The 21730-nt window shown below is 37.2% G+C and overlaps 1 protein-coding gene across 1 annotated transcript; it reads right to left on the reverse strand.

The window, feature by feature from the left end:
• Nucleotides 1–566: 566 nt before the first annotated feature.
• Nucleotides 567–20738, reverse strand: WDR44 (WD repeat domain 44). The gene is made up of 19 exons (XM_010072923.1): nucleotides 20711–20738; nucleotides 17354–17428; nucleotides 16253–16883; nucleotides 15504–15634; nucleotides 15316–15408; nucleotides 14247–14383; nucleotides 13140–13223; nucleotides 12733–12839; nucleotides 11603–11754; nucleotides 10118–10256; nucleotides 9958–10022; nucleotides 8627–8740; nucleotides 7673–7795; nucleotides 6546–6737; nucleotides 6283–6384; nucleotides 4481–4596; nucleotides 2920–3047; nucleotides 2097–2228; nucleotides 567–1648 (listed from the first exon to the last, which is right to left on the reverse strand). Exons 2-19 carry the CDS (start codon nucleotides 17375–17377, stop codon nucleotides 1554–1556), a joined length of 2565 nt encoding a protein of 854 aa, XP_010071225.1. The 5' UTR covers nucleotides 17378–17428; nucleotides 20711–20738; the 3' UTR covers nucleotides 567–1553.
• Nucleotides 20739–21730: the final 992 nt, after the last annotated feature.

Raw genomic sequence — 21730 nt, forward strand, 5'->3', positions numbered from 1 at the left:
TCAGTGGAGCTCAAAGTAACAACAACAACAAAAAATCTTGAGAGAGTTTAGCTTGTCTCACCTATACAGGTATTTTCAATTCTGAGACTCAAATTTACTCCAAGTGTGTGAACTGAAAATAATTTTACATAGCGTGTACCATTTTTGTATTTATTGTGTCTGATGATATACCCCTTGCAAGAGCCTTTCTTGTTTAAGACAATTTTACAGTCATGGTCAAATTCGCCTGAGTAAAAAAGAATTAAAAGAAGAGGAAGACTCATTTCCTGCCTTTTCATGCTTTCATTCTTCCACTAATGGCAAGGAGAGGATTCTTTACACACTTTTGAAGTCTCCTCCTCGCACTAAACTGTAACTGCTCTTAATTCTGCTTAATATCCAGTTCCAGTACTCCATTCTCCATTATTTCAGAAAGAAAGGTGTCACCAACAAAGTGACAAGATCAGGAAAAGCAGAACTCAAAAGTTAACAAGTGCACGCAAAATCCATCATCTGAGAAACAGGTCAAAACTACTTAGACAAAAGGCAAACTTATGAATCAAAATGGAAAAGAAGCAACGATTTCTAAGTGTGTGACCAAGTTTAATGATACATCTGTTCTCTGAAACACTTAACCATCAATAACATTTCACGGGTTATGATGCCCAGAATGTTACTTCATAGGTGTTTTATATGAATATTTACAAAGACTTTCAAAATTCAGCGGCACTAAACAAACAAGAAGAACTTAAAACTTTAAGCTACAATGCTTAAAAAATGTAAACAGTTTATTTTACATAGTTGTAAAATATAAGAACTTTCTAATGCAGCTTAATTTTATCTGGAAGGTGAATATATCCTGGTGCCCGTGAACAAGGAATGAGAGAACTCTTTACACAAGTATTGTGCTCCAGTGTGCAAAAAATTATATATAAGAAAGGAATCTAAAGTCCACAACAATTAAAAGACAACAAAAAAATTTTAACATCCTGAAGTTGAGAAATTTATAAAAACATTTACACATGGTTGCTGACCCATCAAAAACTTGCATAACTTAAAATTCTGAACAATAGCTACTACAAATTCAAGATCGTTCTCAAATGGAATTTTGTGCAAAGATCAGACTAGATCATTCAGCATTTTTCCAGCCATACCTCCAACCTTCCCATCCCATCCCCATTCCTGACATCTAGTGGCCACAAGCACCACTAAAATCCTTTTGATATATGTTCAAAGTAGTGCATGTAACCAAAAGGCACACACATGTGTGAATACATTTTCGTGCAGAGACCTGTGCAGGTTCACAATTATGTTGCAAAACAACTGTTCATAGAAAGTTGAGAGTCTAATGTTTGGCAGGATTATTCTCACACATTCCTTTCTATTCTACAAGCCCAGGTGTTAATAGGTAGACATTGCTTTCCAAGGATCCAATATTTGAGTAGCCTTAAAATAAAGATTTAAAAATAAATCAGCTGTAACATTATTGTATTAGATACTTCACTTTTGCCCGCATTATTTCTGGAATTTTAATCCCACAGTACCATAGCTTTATACTGTCAGTTGCAAAACAACTAAGATACATATTTCTTTTTGTTAATGAAGACTTTGATTGCTCCAGTAAAGTCAGCCGATAAAAGCACTTCTGTGTGATCTGTCTTCAAAGCTCCTTAATAAGGAAAAGAGAATAAACTGTTAGTTCATTAAAAAAAAATAAGAAAAATCAAGCTCTTATTAGAAGATAAGCTATCACTGTGACACCCTTCTTACTGTATCACATGCCTGTTACCTAGCCAATACTTCAAGAAACATCTGCATTTGTAGGAGAGGGACTTTTTTAGTATATATTGGTACAGCTCTACCTCCTAACAGGTCAAGTGTAAAAACAATAATCCTAAAGTACACAGGACAACAGCTATGCCCCTCACTTCACATTCTCTCAGGTTTTAAGTATTAAACAGCTGCCAAAATTTTCAGCTGCTACAGTAGGAATATATACCCATGCCACTGCAAGGACTTTTCATCTCAAGAAATCCCCCTCTCAAACTGAAAGTATTCTTCATAACCTTTTCCTCCTCATACCATGGCATCGAGCAGAGCTCATCTTAAACACCTACCAGAGGGTATGGTATCTGATGTTTCAGAATCTTCTTCCTTACTTTCAGCTTCTTGCTTTTCAGAAGTTTCCAGTGACACCATCAACCCAGGATTGGGAGCAAAAATCGCAGATGTGACCACTGCATTGTGCGCTTCAGAAAGACAATCCAATTTTGATTACCTTTTTTCAAGGAATTGTTAATTTTACAAGAATAGTAGGCATTCATTTTAGTAAATATCCAAGAATCTCAGTGCTAGTAGCACCAGGTAAGCTCATCATTCAAGGAGAAATTTTTCATTGTTTTATAAACTTAAGCGTCTCAGAAGCTCCTGCAAGTGTCCAAAACTAACTGTCAAGAGCTCCAAAACATGTTCGATATAAAGATGTTCCCACATTTCCCAAAAACTGTGTGTGTGTAGGAGATGAGAGCTGCCCTTTTTTTAATTTAAATCCTGCCAGGAAAGAAAACATATTTGCATTTGTTTTCAAAGCCACTTTTCAATAGAAGATATAAGAATTGATAATTATTTTGATTACTACACTTACACAATCAAGTTTTGCCATTGAAACATGACATTCATTCAGGATCTTACTGAAGCTGGACAAACTCTTAGCTATTCTGTCTCCTGCCATCTCAATCATGCATCTGTAGAAAGTTTTCTGCGGACAAGGTTTTCTGACAGAGTCCACTTATTGAAAATCCACCAATTACAATGCTTCTTGCTAATAATTTGTTCAAACTAAATGAATAGCACTGCTGAGCAAATAAAATCTAGAAGACAAAAATACTTAATTTTTGAAATCATATGAACTTCAATAAAAGATCAAAAGCTGTTTTTTACCTTTAATGCCTTCCCAGAAATCATTACGGTCTCTTCTTACAGATGTAAACTTGCTCAAGTCATGGTATGTACTCCAGATATAAACATATTTATCTTCTGAACCACTCACAATGTAGGTAAAGTCATGGCTAAAGATTCAGAGAAGGAAACTAATATTACTTTTCTTGGCTGTTACAATAGCTACCCAGATGACTTACAGCTTCACGAGTGCAATAAGGCTAAGTTCACAATTCAAACTGATGCTTTATTTAGTGACCACAGCTCAAAAAACCCAGAGTCCCTACATAAATGTGCACGCAAGCTTCCTGATGCTCTCCCTCTGGAAGAAAAAATAGTTCTCATGACTAGCACACTGAAGCTGTTCTCCTGCAGCTTCCGACATGGAAGAGGGTTAGTCTAACAGCTATACTCAGCAACAAGAAAATGGCATAATCTTTAAGTGCAATTTGCATCTGTTTCAGTCTGGAACCTGTGTGAACACCCAAGACTGTAACAAGAATTGTTTACAATACAGTCATTGGCAAAAAAAATCCACACAGGTGGAAGATGAAAGGTGTTAAACAAGATTGTCATTAGATGACAGCATAATGCACACTGACAGAGACAAAACAGTACCTGCAAATCCAACCCAAGCATTTACCTTTAAATTACCTAGTGCATGAATATGCTACATATCAAAACTCTAACATTAACGATGCTACAGCCCTGCAAGTAGAGATGACTTAATTTGTGAAATTAATCTTGATCAGAGGAGGTGGACAAGATGACCTCTAGAGGTCTCTTCCAACCTCAGCCATTCAGTGAAATATTGGGTGAGCCTCAAAGGTGCTTTCAAAGGCCAACAGCTGACAAGATTAAACTTGGCATTATTCCTTAAGCACTGCCACCCTGCTCTCCTCAAACATCCAGGTTAAACAAACATCCAAGTGTTTTTCCCCTTTGGCTTCTGCAAGACTCAAGGAGGGAATAGTTCAAATATACTTTCTCCTCTACTCCCTCTTTTACTCCCTTGAAAAACAGTATTTCCATGACAGTCACAGTAATACAGCAAAACTCAGAAAAGCATCCTCGGCCAGCACAGAGAAAGAAAAAATAATTCCGACTCAGATTTCAAGGCTGTTTCCTGACAGTGGTGATACACAGGCAGTGACCAACAGCCTCGGGCAACAGTTGGGTGACTGACAATACCTGACAAAACAATATCTGCAATGATACCCGACAAAGTTAAGGAAATAAAAACTTATTTATCACGAAGGCAAGAAAAGATGTGGTGTTCCAGCCCCACCAGTTCTAGCACAGTTCCCATATTTACAGCAATAGTAATGGACATGCATCGTACTGTCAATACAGAAGGATTCACTCATCCACAGAAGCTCCCTACTCGTAGGCAGCTTTGTAATTCTTGACCAGAGCCTTTAGTTACCTTAGCATTCTGACCCAAGTGACATTTCAGAAGCTCAGCTGCATACCAAGGTGAAGAGATTATTTAAACGAAAGCCTCTGTACTTCAGCCACAGCATTCCCCAAATCCAACCACTCCATTGCTATCATACTGTCTTACCTAAAGCTGGCTTTGATTTGGCTGCTGCTGTTGACATAACCTTTGTATTTCATAGATAAAGATAGATCTCTTAGGTCATACAATCTGATTCTGGAATCATTTGATGTCACTAGTATCTAGAAAAGAAATAAAATTTAGAAGTGGAAACCATTAGCACGCCCAAGAATGAGCAGAATTCATTCAAACAGTCAGAATTCCCAGTTTTTTTTGATAAAAAAGTGACATAGACAAATAACAGGTCCAAAGAAGCAGAACAAGATTTAGGACAATGACATTTTTCTCTCTCATCTTCTGTCGATGGGTAGAAGACAACTTTGCTGTCAAGATCATCCTGACCGGTCTGGATCAGAACAGCTGCTCTTTACTGAAGTAAAACATGGGCCCAAAGAACAGCCATTAATTTGCAAAAGATATTTTGGAACACATCCCACAATACAGAGAACAACTATTCTAGTGAGGTAAATTTCTGGAGAGTCATAACCTATCAACAATGAAGCACAGATCAGAGGTCATTATCTGCTATATAGGCAAACGGAGCTTTTCTTGGTTGACGTGAGTTTGCTTCCTTTTCACATTTTTCAGATCCGAAGCGTAAATGTACTCGTAAGGAAGAGAAGTCTACGAAAGGGTTGTCAAAATGAGTAAGGGCATCCAACTGATTAGTCTTGTTATGCTACCTCAGAAATGGAGGAGACTGCAGGTTAGTAATAAGTCTCAAGACAGAATCATAGACTGGTTTGGGTTGCAAGGGACCTTAAAAATAATCGCATTCCAACCCCCCTGCCATGGGCAGGGATACCTCCCACTAGACCAGGTTGCTCAAAGCCTCATCCAGCCTGGCCTTGAACATCCACAGCTTCCCTGGGCAATGTGGTCCAGCATCTCACCACCCTCACAGTAAATAATTTCTTCCTATTATCTAGCCTAAATCTGCCTGATAAAGATGCCGCTAGGAAGAGTATAGCAGAGTAGCAGTCCAATACTGACCCCTACTTATCTAATCATTTATGCAGCAAAGCTGTGGCAACTCTTGGAACACCATTACCATGAGATTGCAGAACCTCCTATTTCTTTTGAAAAGAGTTCATGCCAACCTGTGTTTTATTACATCACCTAACATGCCAATGCACAGCGTTTGACACAACCCCCAAAGCACTACTGATTTCTGAACCTTCTGCATGTCTTCGGAATTAAGGAACTTCTGTGTCATTGATAAGAATACAACATAGGTGAAAACAGCTGCTGATGTACTACTCTAATACAGCCAGCTGTTGACTCAGCATGACCCCTGAAATTTTATAAATAAAGTGAGAAACTCTCCAGCTTTAGATTACGACTTTAATATTCAGCATGTTTTTTGCTTGATGAGAATTTGACCTTTTTAACCCAAGACTTCAGCTTAGACTGAAGCTAAACAAAAGGACTGATTCTGAAGAATGGAGTACACTTGTTTGGACAACAGCTTCTGAGCTTTCAGCATTTTTCCGCTTCTGTATGAAACATTTCCAAATGAATATTAGAGAGGTTAGTTATGCCAAATAAATCTTCACTGAAAGCCATCTGTAAGCATTTTCTCACTTTTACATTAATCAGAGCATAATGTTATTTTAAAAAAAAGTCTATTTTATCACTACTTAGTATTGTATTAGTCTAAATCAGCAGAGTAGCATTCATTTTAGTAGTGTTGAAAGAACTCTGATTTAAGTCAGTGACTACAAACAAGATTTAGCACAAACTTGTTACACATTAGACGTAAATATCAGACTCCAGCACTGAGCCAAAATTGCACTGAAAGACAGTACCTTATTTTCTCCAGGTAAGGGTTCAATGCCAGTAATTTTTCTTCCAACTCTATTTCGGCCTCTGGTAGAACGCACATGTATTTGCGTATGGTACTTCAAGTGCTGAAAAGATATTAAAATGAATGCTGATTTGAAATAATTGTGTAAAAACTTTAAACTATTTTGCTTCCAGTTCTAATAGGTTCGTTTCTTAATATTTAAATAAGCATGACTTTGAAATGTTTGTTATTTCATATTAAAAAAAAGTCTCAAAAACTTTTTACCTCTGTGTCATAGAAGATACATCTTCCATCGTATGTACCTATGACTGCATATTTGCCATTCTGACAGAAATTGGCAGCTGTAATCAATTTTGTCTGCCCATCTACTTCATTCCATAATGCCACTTTTTTGTCAGGAATGTTCCAGAGTCGGAGCTTCCCATCCAATGAACCACTTAAGAAGTACCTGTCATCCTGAAAGGACAAACTACATTAATCTCCACTATGAGTAAGCCCTGATTTCCTTAAAACCTTCCCCCAACTTCTCAACAGCTTCTCTCCAAAACCTCCCATATAAGAGCTCCCAGATGAGTTGACTATAACGTTTAAGAAAGCTGAAAAGACAATGTTAAAATTACTGGTAAATTGAGTTCAATTTCTTACAGATTTTTGACAAGATTACACATATGCACGACGCATACCTCAAGTTAGAAAACTGTTCACTGTTACCACAGTTACTTTTTACCCTCTCAACCTAAGTTAGAAAAATACCAACCTTGTCAGGAGTTGAAAGCTCCTTTCAGGGTTCCCGATACATCTACCAGTTATGTATGTTCAGGGAACACTGAAAAAATGCATTTCCTCCACTTCAGTTTTATTAATATGAGGAAGCTTTATTACACTATTGTTTAAAAATCATCAAATAAGATAGGTTGGAAGGGATCTCTGGATGTCTCTGGCCCACCTCCCCTGCTTGTAGCAAGTACAGCCTCACAAGTTCAATCAGGCGTAGAGGGTTATATCCTGTCAAGTTTTAAAGATCTATAAGGATTCTGTGGTCTCTGGATAAACTGTTCTATTTCATTACTATTTTTTCCACTAATATTTAATCACAACTTCCCTCATTGGAAATTCTGACTTTGGGAAAAGTTACTCAAAACTATGCCAGCTGTGATGTTATAGCCAACAGTCAATTCATTTTCCACCATCGTGCTTACAAATGGTTAAACCACATGGACACTCTGGGTGAAGTTTAATGAAGATGAACACTTAAAGTTCCGGAATATTATCCAATGGGGATATTTTTGAAGTGCACAAACTCTACCATTCAAATTATTTTTAATAAAGGGGGAAGGCCCTTGTAATTTCAAATTATGCCTCTCTAACAAAAAGAGGGCAATTATGCTTACCCTTGGATGGAATGCTATAGCAGTGACAAAGTCTATATGCTGGAAACAGCAAAGACATTCTCTTCTTGATATGTGCCATAATCTGACAGTCTTGTCCATTGAAGAAGAAAGCAAGAAGTAATTCTGCGACATGAGAATGCAACGGTTATTAATAGACACAAAAGTAACAGAAAATACAGAAGCAATCTGATTGGTAAAGTTTTACCAATTTCTCTGTTGCCATGAAATTCAACATTGTATCCTTTCCCATAAAATGTTTTATCTAAATTATCATTATTTATTGGTGCTTTTCTTAAGCCCAGCACACTGACACTCAGTCACACAAAGTGTTCCAGAAGAATCTCAATGGAAATGAACACTTGGAAAGTAATTAAAGTATCCAGAGAAGAAACAGCACAACAGGCTTCAGAAAAGGGTTGAGTCTCTCCTGCCTAAGATCCTTCAGTCAGACTGCATTCTTAAAATTACGACTGTATTCCAGTGTGGAGAATTAACTGAATAAGCTTTATGTGAAACATTTTGAAAGTTAAACGCAAGGTAATTATCTAATTTTAAGATATATGTATATATTCACTCACTTCAGAATCTGTACACTGCATACAACCAGTGAAACATACTGAAGACGAGAAAAGTGGTAACACCATAAATCAGAAATCACACAGCTCCATGGAAATTCCTCCCACTCTAAACAATTTAACTTCATTACTGAATACACAATTGTAATTGTTACTAGCTGTGTTTTTTAAATTTTCTTTTTAAGACGACTTTTAATTAGAGAAGTTTGTTCATTTTATCCCAGCTATTTCAGCTGGAATAAGTGTTGCCCCTATAAATCTTTTCTCTTAACTTCAATGATGGTTTCATATTGTTTAGATGTATGGTTCCAATGGCAATTGACTGAAGAAAACAATGAAAACGCAGGAGAACTGTGTAGTCTGTACTAAGGTGCCTTACTTTAGACCAGGAAAGATCAAGAAGGTCCGCTGTATGCCCTTTGTATTTGCAAAATGGTCGTTGACGAAACGGGGCATTTTTATCATCTGGGTCTTCATCAACTCCACTGCAAATCTATCAGAGAAGAAACATTACAAAATGTTAGCTGGAAAAAATAACTATAAAGCAATTACTGCTTACAAAAATTACAGGGCCAATAATAATATGAACAACAATTCTTATGACTTTAAAATAAACAACCAAAGTAAATTTCAAGTACAATGGGCTGTGAAACATCTTGAAATTCCAAAATTAAGAAGCTCCACATTTTCCATCCATACAGCTTTTATTCAACAGGATAAACTTGACAGTGATTTAAGCAAACATCTGAAGATAAGCTTCTGGAACAAAGGATATCAATCTTGAAAACTGCATTCCAATTTAGAATATAAACTGTGAGTTAAAGTTTCCATGTTTTTGGTGCATATCAAGAATGATAACTTCCTAATATGAGATCCTTTCAGAATAAACAGGTGCAAAAAAAAAAAAACAAACCAAAAACAAACCACAACCTAGAAGTTCCTATACAAAAGCTTTCCAGCAAAAAAACACTCAAAACAAAATCCCAGGTGTATGTAGCCAAAGAAGCCTACCCACTTACCCAAGTTCAGGAAAGACTCCTGCCCCCACACCGCCACCAAATCAATACACATTAAATAGCACTACTGCTAAAATCTTTGCTTAAACCCTGATTTTGTCCTCTGTTTCTTACACAAGTGGAAACCAAAAATAGAAAAAATTCCCTTAAATAATTTTAATGGCAAGTTTACTAAAGTATCTGAACACTCCACAAGTAAGAGTGTCTTAATACTTTTGGTCAGCCATGTTCTATTTTATTCTACACATACGTGAAAAAATTAAAAACATCAGGTTTTACTATGCTTCGGAGTATCCCATTGTTGAGTTTGGCCTTCCTCAGAAAAGACATCAAGTCAGATGTTAACTGTAAGCAATGCTCTGAGGCAAAACACTGACAGGAAATGCAACAATGTAGGCTTTTTCCCCTTACAGCATTTCACTCACAAATCTACTCTGGCAGAAGGCCACAGCAAAGCTATGCAGATTTTGTAATTCATTAAGTTTAGTAATGTACTTTCTTACTTGTACCCCGTACACATGGGATAACAGTATTTGACTGAAGGTGCCTATTGATAAGACAGTTTGTCTATGCCTCAAAAACACAGGGCAAGAACTCTTTTAACGTGTGCTTGGATAAAGCAACAATGAAGATCTGGCATTACAGAACAATGCAACCCCCCACCTCTTCCCCTCCCAATACCTAGTGTACATACCCCTGTATCAGTATCAGACTTTGAAGAATTCAGACTCTCCTGAGATGGGGAGGGAGAGACACGGCCTAGGACACAGGCAGAAACACCATGGTCAACTCTAAGTTCCGAAATAACTAGAATTTCTACTGTTTTAGAGCTCTAGCAATGCATAGAAAAATACCTTCTGTGTTGTACTTCATTCGCATGTTATTGAAATAGTCAAAAGCATTCTTTAAAACCCATATTCTTACTACGTTGTCCTGTCCTGCAGATGCAAGTAAACGACCACAGTGGGAGAATTTCATTGTCCAAACAGCACCCTGTCAAAATAAAAAGATCACTTTTAGTTACATAACGTGCCTTTTTCCATACCAAAAAGTCTTTCTATAATGTAAACTGTCAAGATTTAGGACATACACAAGATACCACAAGTAAAATAAATTGTAGATCAAAACACTGAAAAGTAATTGTTAAGACTGGTGGGTTGTGCAACATCCTTACAAAAACAGTTTGAAAGAAACAGCCCACAAGGCAGATTAGTATAGGAGAGGAGTTAAGAGAGCTCAGTGCTACCACAGCATTCTACATAAAACTGGTACGGTTAGTAAGTCAGCAAGCCAGGGTTCTGAGTGATTTACAACCTGCTATTTGATTTGTAGAACTGGCAAGTATTTGTAGCTGCACTTGAAGTTAACACAAGCTGTGCTAACACTTATTTTCTCCATCGTAAAGTCCGAAGAACCAGTAGTCAATAAAACACCGCACCACACACACAATATTCCATTTCCTCCTGTTATTTAACGAACAGCTATTGGGCATTTAACTCCACCAACCTAGCATCCTTTGAGGATACTTTGGGGGAACTTCCCAGGTTTTAAGAAGTCAAATACTGGCATGTCAGAAACTAACACGGATGGATTACCAGTAGGACTGGAAACTTCAGTTGTGGATGACAAGCTTGAACTCTCCAGTCACCAAACTGATTGTTGTAGGTCATTATGCTCAGCCTAACACTTAAAGATGGGGGACTGCTTCAATTGTTGTCAGATAGCTGCTGTCGGCAGAAGAATCTGGGAAGTCAGGAATACTAGAACGTATTTCAGATTCTGCAGGGGAGCATGCACACTTCTAACAGTGATGAATAGGTAGTTTTCCTGCCCCATTCTCCACAGGCATCTCTGCAAATACCATATTCCAGTCCTCCTCTCCTTATCATTCTGATCTACATACCCCATTAATCCCTCCCCACTTTTGCCTCCAATACCTATCTAGTATTGCTGTTCAATACTTGTCCAACAGGCAGACTAGTTTATTTGCTGAGCAGGTCAACCCTGACGCTCTGTGCTGAGTTCTGGCCTATTTCAGCCTAAATTTGTAATAGCAGTAACTAAGAAACCAAGTACCACTGGATACCAAAGCTTTCATTCAAGGAAAAGCTCTTGAGAATCCCTAAAGCCAGAGTATAGAAAGGCTGTTTTTTTTCCACTAAGATCAAACCAGCCAGATTTTAATTTCTAGCTGGAATGTTATTTTCCAGAATGAAACTGCTCTTCAACAATAATAAACCTGATACTAATCTCTGGAGGCTACCAAGCAGATGAAAACTGAAAGTTTAAACTCAGGAAGAACAGATTCAGCAAAACCGCAAATGAAATCTGAGACCTACCATATGCTCTCCACTGAGATCCTGAACCACTTTAATTTGTTCAAAATCGTAAGGTCCCTTGAAGCCATGTGCTGCTTTGAACTTAACTGGTCTTGTATACGGCATCCCTTCGTCATCACTGGAAGAGGGATCATCTTGATCTGTATGGAAGACTAAGAGGAACACAAATTCAGCTGTACATATTGCAGCCCACATTTAATCTATTAGTAAGCATTTCCCAACACTTTCTGGTAGTAGATTAGTCTTGAATCAGCAAATTTTTATAGGCAATATTAGGATCTTAAAGCAAAATAAGAACACTTGCATCAAGGTCTAAAAATACATCTATACAAATTTTATGTTGCAGTGAATCCAAATGCTGAACGCTCATAATAAGAACTGCTATGCATTTTTGTTCTGCTCCTTTCTTTGCACTGGGTCTTGTGTTCAGCAGATCTTGCACTAAGTGATTTCTGTCAGTTGAATGTGTGCTGAAAATCATCCATCTCATTGTATTGTTTTCTTCTGACTGAATACGCTGGTGATTTGCCCACGAAGCATAAGAATTGCAAAAGAGCTGGGGCAAACGGCCAGCAGCAACGTAAGATGCTGAAGTGCAGCAGTTCTATGGCACTTATCTCAAGCTGTGGTTAGACTGGCTTACTGCAGTACTAGAAGTCTGTCTGAAAGAAACATTGAAGAAACAAGGAGGGGAGAATACAGTTGTAGTTGGGAAATCTTCTAACAGGAGCTCAAGCTATATGAGAATTCTAATGGTGGCACTGGTTATCAGAAAGCAATCTGATTTTATTAAAGTAATGAAGACAACCCCCACTTCTACCTTTGCCGGAATAACTTTCCAAAAATGTTTACACTTTGATATCAAGACAGCTTTCTAACAGCACAACAAAAATTATAGTATTCAACTGATTTAGGTGAAAAGGTCTCTCAACTACTACTTTACAAGAATTCAACCTTGTAACCCACAAAGTCTTAGAATGCTTACCAAGCTACAAGCATTAACTCTAAAAAGCCACATCAACTGTATAGTGGTATTATACAGCAGTGTATGTCCCTCAGACAACTTTGATTCCTAGAATCCCAAGGATAAACAGACTATCCTACTGAAAAAAAAAGTCAGTGTCACTGACCTTCGTCTCGAACGCTCTTAACTTTATTTACAGCACGTTCACCATATTCTTCAGCAAGGTGCTTTGCTCGCTTTACAGATTTGCCAAGGAACTTTTTCAGCTGGGTCCTTAAAAAGCAAGGGCACTTTTTCAACACATAACACTGGCAATTTTTCATTTTTTATTATTATGAATCAATAGTTTTGATTTGAAATGCAATATTATCTTTTTCCATTACTGCATGTTAAAATGAACACTTAAAATTCCCAGCAGTCATGTAATCTTCAGTTTAACTGCAGAACAACGGGTTTACATAAATTCAGGCATCACTTGTACTTTAAAGGTAACCTGTTCAGAAGTCAGGAGAGCTTCAGCTTAGAAAAACAAAACTTGCGTTTTCTTTGTAGAGACATGAAACAGCATCTTACGTCTTTTGTTTTAACCTCCCTCCATCAGTATCAGTTTGATGCGTCTGCATTTTGTCTTCATCATCAGACTGTGCTGCATCATTACTAGGAAATACAGAAGCGATTGTTTAATACAAAATCATAATGAATCTAAATTGAATGAAACATTAGCAAAGTAGGATCTGCATTTCAGGATCCACCTTAATTCTTTCACGTAACACACTGGAAATACATGGACCTGATGCTAATCAAGTAATAAAACAGATCTTTCCGTTCTTAGGCATCTTCATACTAAAACTGTATACACAGTCAGATGCCAAAGATATGTTATTCCCTTCCATAAATACAAGACTTTATGCTTGTTGTGATGCTTTGAAAGCTAAGAGCAGACAAAATACATCACATTACTAGGAACTGGTAACATGCCACCTTGTTCTCATACCTTGCTTTCCATAGAACAAATAAATCAATACTGGTTAATTCTGAAACAGAAGTTTGTACACAGAAAAGTACAGTTCTACAGGAGTGATCTTTCAATGACAATACAGCAATGAAAAAAACCTAAAATTGTCTGATATATAATTCATATAAATCTAAGTAATTGAAAAAAACACCTAGACTGACACAATTTCCTGATCATTAAGAAACTGCATTTTTCTATGAAAGTTTTCCAACAGTTTTAAACATTAAAAGGGCTTAAAGCCCTGCAGAGGACAGGAAAACCTCAAAGTAGTCAGCTGTACTGACAGCCACAGATCTTCAGACCACCAGTATACTAAACTAAACACAGAAAAAGTTACAGGAGGGGGTAATACGAACAATATATACTACTTGAACATCAGCTGTGTTTAATTCAGTATAGAAATGACAACATTTAATACATCAAGTGCTAACTGCAGCTGGATTTTCAGAGACACTTGCCTGTCAAGTTCCAGCAATATCATCAACTTTTAGTTAACTTAAAAGAATCCAATAAACAGCCTAGTTCACAGAGAACTGTGAATTAGCACTCAAATTAGTCTAATGGGAGATGGACTGGGACTCTACTTGCATAAGAGCTGTCTCCATGTATGCAAAAATGACAAGAGAACAGTATCAGAAAAAGCTAAAAGCTATCAGCATTCATACCTGACATATTCTTTAGTTCTCCTCATGATATGTAAAGTTAGGGGATTAATGCCTGTTGGCAACTTTTCTTCTGCCAAACTCAAGGGTATTTCTTCACCTGTATCAAGGTTTTTTATCATTACACTTGCTAGAATTTCCTACGGAAAAAATAAGATGCGAGACCAAGATGACTTGATTAGACTCCAAAACCTAGGGCAAAACATAAATCTGATCTTACAGGTTATTTATCTTAATGGGAAATTCTTTACAAAGACTAAGTTTGAATTGCCTTTAGCGTGTTAGCGCAAACACTGTCAAACACTATGCAGAGATGAACAATTACATGTCACCACAAGCTTCAACTTCATAAAAAAGGAATGCAGCTGTACAGACATTGGCCACAGCATGACACCCTCCATGCTAATACTAAACATACTATGTAATTAAAAGATTTTTAAAGTCTTCCCCTTTTAGATATTCTAACAGCTGTAACTGAGATTTAATCAAATATAACCTTTACCTACAGAGAAAAAGCATTTAGACCTAACTAGTACTACACAAAGGAAACGAGGATTTTGTAGCATCTCATGATTTGTTCACGATCATACACTTGTGTAGCAGCAGCAAAAAAAGCTATACACAGATACACACAAGTAAACACTGTCAGCAGCTCGGTAACATCACTAAGATTAATGGAAGTTATTAACTGAATAAACTATTTTTTAATATTAGGGAAATCATTCTCCTATTGCTGTCTTTTCCCCTTTTAGACACATGACAAAACACCAAGTTTGCTGGTGTTCCCTCACACTGAAATCTTGTGGCATGCTTGCATAGCTACAAACACAAACTCACAGCATTTCAGATCTATTACAGCTCACGCTTTCAAACACTAATACCACATATAACTCAGGGACCATGAAGTGCTCAGGTGGACAAAGCCAGCATGCCATCGCTCCTGTTTGCATCCCTGGTCAAAGCATATAGTTGTTCAGAGCGCAAAGAATGACGTGTGACTACTCCAACTCATTTGACAGCCTGGAAAAGCAAGCACAAGAATGTGCCATGTGAAGACCACATTCATTAATACCTCATCTGTGAGCTCCCTTCCAGAATTAGACCTGGGTCTTTGTGGTCCAAGTACTTCATTTGTTGTTTGGCCATCAGCTGCTTTCCCATTTTCCTGAAATTTTGCAATCAGAACACATTATCCTTAGTGTTAACACTAAAGTTACAGAAAATGTTACAGTTATTGAACTTGAAATTGTTTCCCAATACCTGGGCAGTGACTATTTTATCTCCACTAGTTGCACTTGCCAAATCCAAAGAAGGCTGAGAATCTTTGGCCATGCCTTCTGTCACTGCAGTTGGAGTTAAAAGACCACCAGCTGCGAAGTTCTCTCGAGAAACTGAAGAGAGAGTCATATGAGAAAGAAGAGCGTAACACTTGCCACAGAGAGTCTACATATTGTTAGAATCCTAACATCATACTCCTGAACACCTTTTCTGACAAGTTTGATTTTTTTTTTTAAATATCAACTGCCACCAAATCTGCCTTATCCATTATGTATTTTATATATAGTTGGAGGCACAGGCACAATTTCACATCTAGTCCTCTTAAGTTTTATTAACAATTATTTTTCTTAGTCATCTCCCTAGTAACCCGGGACTACGGATTTCATGAGACCTCAGTCTACATCTTGACTTGTATTTCTATGCAGATACAGATTGCACACATTTTATTTGAAGTGTGCAACTGTTTTTAGTTTCTGTGTTGATGAGAAAACTTCTCCTTGCTACAGAAGTAGCTATTTTGGTAGGAAGTGTTAGTTTACAAGAAAGTCTAGGAATTAGGAACACTTGTAATGCAGAAGGGTAGTCCTCCACTGTACGAAGCTAAAATTGTTGAAGAATTTTTTTCCTCATTTAGACGTCAACTAAAACTACAAGATTGAATGATTCTTCACTCAAAACACAAAAATCATAACCACGTAGATAACTAAAGCCATCTAAAATAGAACACTTGCCTTCCAAAACAGGTTTTTGCACTTCAAAATCCACTTCACTCTTCTTCTTCCGAGGTGGTGGAGCTGGCCGTGCAGGTGGTGGTGGTCTTGGAGGAGGAACATTTGTTGGAGGTGGTGGCCGTGCTGGGACAGGTTTCTTTGTGCTAGCAACTATATCAGGTTCTACAGTAAGCTGCCTTGGTGGTTTTGCTGGAGGCATTTCTTCTGCTGTAGAAAGGTCTTTGGTAGATAAATCTGAAACCACTTGTTCTAAAGTATTTGCCTCTTTCTTTTCTGTTATGTCCTCATTTTTTGAAGTTTCTTCCAGTGCTTCAGTTTCATCCATTTTATGGTCAGTTGCATTTGTTACTTTTGTTAGTTTATGAGCTTCCTGTTGCTCAGAAGTAAACAAAAGCTTCCCCGACTCCAATTCAGTGTCCTTGCACACACTCTGATACACCGCTTCTCTAGGGTCTTCTTGCAATGGTATTTTACCAGCTACTACTTCTGGAATACTACTAGGGATACCTGCTGCAGAAATCCAAGCATTTGCTTCTGAAGTTGGAACAGACAGTTCTTTTCCTCTAGAAGCTAAAGAATCATCATCTAGTTGTTGTGCCTTCTGGCTTTCTTCTATAATACTGTCAATAATCTAAAAAACAAACCCAAAACCATTCTACTGTTAAATAGCAGGCATTTCTCTGGTACACTTACCAGTCAGTCTGCAGAACATCCACAAGAACTCTTCCACTGAAGAGTTACTTTGCATACAAAATATATTTTGTTTAAAAATTATTGAGACTTAGGTGCAGAAATAGGCATAACTGAACAAAGTGACTAACTTCCATTTCTCTTAATATACTTTGAGAGAAAGTTAGAAAACAAGACCTGTTCACTCTTCTGAGTTCTCACGCACTGATAAAAATGATCCTTTAAATTACACAAATAATTCAACACTGGTGAATCTGAAATACGTGTTCAGAACACTTAGTTTCATATTTACCCTTTAGATAGATGCTCTTACAAATTCTAACCCATGTTCACTTTGGGATGAAGACTGATTATGAAATTATTTAATATTTCTACTGTGATGCTGGAAATGCAAAGCAATATTTAACTAACCTCTTTTGAATCATCTTGTTTCATTTCTTGTACAAAGGTTTCATTTCCAGCTTTGTGTAGATTGCTGTCTGTATCCTATGGAAAAAAGACGGTAGATACCATAAGATGATGGCACAAAGTCCTTCAGTAAGATGATTTAACAAAAAATATAGTTACAACGAATCAAATAGCATAGAGGACAAGAATTCTGCTACATTTTCATGTCAGACAGATGTTTAAACAGTAATGCACAGTAGACTTGGAGAGTATTTCACATTATCATACACAGAGAGAAAGCCTGCACACTATTAAACAAAAGGTAGTTATCTTTAAGAGGCTTCAACCTCAACTAAAAGAAAATTAAAGGTAGCATGAAGTTTAGAGAAATACACATTTAATAATCTGCAGCAAGGAAAATCCACATTAATCTTTTTTTTATCTGCTTGTGGAAAAGGTTACAAGAACTATATTATCACAACATATAATAGAAACTTTTTTAGAAATTTCAAGGTTAAGTCAGGCAGATCAATCACATGGTCACAAATACACCTCTGAGGTTCTGACATGGAATCTTATGTTCCATAATTTATTTGTAGAGTCTGTTTTTGCCATGAGTCACCTTTAAGTAGATCCTTCTGAAATCTAAATATACTGCAGCAGAACAAATGAAATTACTGGATTTAAGCAAAAAACAGGAACATTTTCACAGCACGTGGAAAGACTGCCTGAATATTCAAAGGCGAGTATACTTTTTATTCTTTATGTATGTATAATCAACACTATCAGGATATTATACTACTTATGTGAAAGTCAGCTTGCAGTTTAGAAGTATAGTTTTGAGATGTGCAAACAGCATCAACACTTTGGGATATCCTACCAAACAAAGAGCTAAGAAAAACAATTCACTTAAGGTGGCCTCATGTGCCAAAATAACGTAGTAAATCTTTGTAATAGTTTTAAGTTTTATTTAATAAAAAAATTTAAAACATACTTATGATAGGCAGCCCTAGGAATACTAGAATTAGATTACACTTTGGGCATGCTAAGTATGGATATCCTAGGCAAAGTCTTAAAACAGAGCTGAAAACCTTCTGGTTGTGAGTGAACATACTCATCAATTCCTGAAAAATCTTGGGCTCAGAAAAACAAGTAGTTTATACCATAGAAGAACAGTGCTTTAACAAGAAGCCTGCTTTAACCTCAGCTAATATGGTCTAATTGGAACTTCATCATATGCCTTCTGTTCTACACGAATTATTGATCACATTGCCTATAAGCATAACTAGCAACATCTGAAGAGGAATCCAGTAGAAACCTGTTGGACGTGACCTGCTGAGATCCTGTAGTCCTCAAAGTAGAGCCAACTGGAACAAGTTGCTCAGAGATGTGTCCAGTCAGCTTTTGACTACACCCAAGGATGGAGACGGCACATCTCTGTGCAATTTGTTCCACTGTTTGACCACCCTGCACAGCCTATTTGGTGACCAAAGCTGCAGATAAAAGCCTGTATTTGTCTCACAAAAGAGAAAAACTCCTCACAGCTGGCTCAAAGAATTAAGTTACTAAACTTAAAAGACTAAGAAAAACCAAACATCTCAACTGAGTCCCCAAGTTGAGATACAGAACTGCTGTTCTAGTCTCCCTTCCTCTCTACAGATACAAAACTCTCCTCTCTTGAGGTCAGCAGCCCTCAACTGTCTCCCTCTCAATGTTAACGCCTCCAAAGGCTATCTGTTACCATTACAAACTATTTTTGTTAGGCTATTAATTTAATTCCACTTATACAGTTTTGGATATGTGCAAGATACCTTATCTCCATATTAAATGGGTATTTTAAAAGACCTCTCCATATTTTTTTGGACCTTGACAAGATTTAGAGTGGCTGTGTAGTGCAGATATCTAAGAAATTTATCCTATGACCTTTTTCAGACACTTACCTAGTCAAACAGAATCTTTGTAGCATATTATCACACTATAACGTTTGAAAAACCCCACACCTCTTGTAGACATCCATCTTTGAAAGTTCTGACCTCAAAAAATGGTATATCATGCAGAGACAGCTGCAATTATAGAAAAATTCCTCCCTTTCCACTCCCTCCTCCTCCTTCCACAAAGTTTTTCTAATCTAAATGCAAGTTCTACTTTGCTTTATCACTAAAATCTATCTTCAAAGGTATGACAACTTAAAGTATTTAAGTGTAACCAGTGTCTACAGAAGCCCATGATATTAATTTCTAATTTTATTGACATTAAACTCACACACCTGTTAAACTTTGGACTTAGGAAATATTTCTTACCAATTCCAAGACAAACTATACCATTAGTCACACATTCACTCAACTGATAATGTACTAAGCAGAGAAGCAAGTACTTTTTCCACCTTCAAAAACTTAGCTTTGAACAAGTGACTTAGGAAGAGAATAAAATAAAAACCCCACAAACAACATACAGAACTTCATTGCTAATAACCGAGTCAACAAGACATTAAAGTTACTTTTGAAGTTCATCGATTGCACTGAGTTCAGTCAGAATGATAGAACGACATTTCTTGAAAGGCTTACACATGTAATACCGAACCATCAAAGGGACATTAAACAGAACACAGAATAGGGGATAAGCCTCTGTTCCATACAAGATGCTGTAAGATATGGTACCCCTGTAAAAAGATTATTGATTGAGAGCAGAGTGCTGCTGACAAATCACAAACACTATTTTCACTACAATTTCCCAACTTTGCGGACAAAATGTCAATCCTCCTTTACTCTATCTAACAGTATTGCACAGCATCACCTTTGGCCCTTCTGAGATCAGGAAATGAGCGTTATCTGAACAAGGTTCCAACTCCTCACTTATTTCATGTGTGCCAGATTCAGCTGCACCGTCACTATGCACAGATGCAGCATACCAATTACCTGCGTGGGAAGTGGCAACGCTGTCTCATTAAGCTAAATATAGTGTTTTATCTTCACATAACCTAGAGGGAAGGCTTTTGAAGCACAAACACTAAGATTTTTCTTATTTTGAGGACAGAAGAGGGCAAAGTCAACTATTTTGTATAAACCAAGACCAAAAACCAAGTGCTGCAGAGATTTGCTTACTACTCACAAAATTTTGAAAGAAGGGAGTCTAGCAACGAAGGAGAGCTCAGATAAATTGCACACACACATTTCAGAATAAAATTAGCTTCAAGACATGTTAAGATACCCTAAATAAAGGTAAAGTTGGAACCTCTAGAGACATAAGCACAACAATTGGTACCTACAAGGAAAGCCTGTAATCTCCTGTCTGTGTAGATGTTACGGCACATGGACTTTAGGTAGCAATGATCAACATTATACTAATCAACAAGTGTTTGATTGATTTTAAGAAGAAACTCACCTTTAATACATGAGATCCAACTTTCGTTGGTGACCTGTTAGAGAAGACAGACTTAGGTAGAGCTCCACGGAAAAAAAATAATCCAGTGACACTAAGCTTCATATTAAACAGTTTGTAACCCAGTCTTCCTTTACAGTGAATGCATACTTGATACTTTAGACCAGAAACAAAGTGAATGCTTCTCATACCACTCCTTTACACAAAAGGCTCCAAATAGTTAAGCGCTCAACTGTCTACAATGCACACACAGCTTCTACAATCCCCAAGAGTTTCTCACAAGAATATTCTAAAAATCATATTTCTATCACCTTTTTCTAATAAGCTGATGCTATTCCAAGAACAGATTTTAAAACATTTTGCATTACACAGAACTAAAAATTAGCATGTACAGGGAGCACAGGGTGGACATCAAAGAAATCAAGACTCTCAGAAAGCAGAAGCACAAATACTCTGTCAGCTTGTAAACCAAGTGCCTGAACCCTAATCTGTAGAGTCAACTCCATCACAGCCATTCTGCCCCTTAGCCTCTCTAGTAAACGTAAGCTCTTGTTTCTAACCATGACACTTGGTTTAAATATAAGTACTTACATTATAACAGGAGGGAACTAGTTTTGCACTACTTCCCAAAACGCATACTCTGAAACAGGGAAATTACATTAGCACCCACTCACACATAACCTCTCATTTCACTAATTACAGGAAAGAACAAGGTATCTTAGGGGAATGGTATCAAATAATTACTTCTCTTCAGGTCACCACTCAATCCAATCAGTGAACGGTCAACTCTTACTACATCCTGAACTTGCATTTTCCACAAGATTTTCTGAATTCTTAAATATCGAGTCACACTGCTTACTCTGACTACAGCATCCTACTCATAAATAAAGATGTTGGAAGGCTGGACCAGATGATCTTTTGAAGTCCGTTCCAAACTGGGCTGTTCTATGGCTCTGTTAGTTTCACAGTCACACACAGAGACCAAGTTGCAGTTTACTTCCTTAAAAGCTTACTACCAAATTA

This window comes from Pterocles gutturalis, unplaced genomic scaffold (genome assembly GCF_000699245.1).
Source record: "Pterocles gutturalis isolate BGI_N339 unplaced genomic scaffold, ASM69924v1 scaffold43447, whole genome shotgun sequence".
Classification (NCBI taxonomy): Eukaryota; Metazoa; Chordata; class Aves; order Pterocliformes; family Pteroclidae; genus Pterocles; species Pterocles gutturalis.

Bases quoted from the DNA above. Each gene is read 5' to 3' on its own strand.
- WDR44 (XM_010072923.1), bottom strand. From the start codon at position 17,377: ATGAAACAAGATGATTCAAAAGAG. The intron at 13,224-14,246 runs GTATGAATGCTG...TGTATTTCCTAG, and splicing joins AGAACTAAAGAATATGTCAG to TAATGATGCAGCACAGTCTG. The intron at 3,048-4,480 runs GTAAGACAGTAT...CTGAATCTTTAG, and splicing joins CAAATCAAAGCCAGCTTTAG to CCATGACTTTACCTACATTG.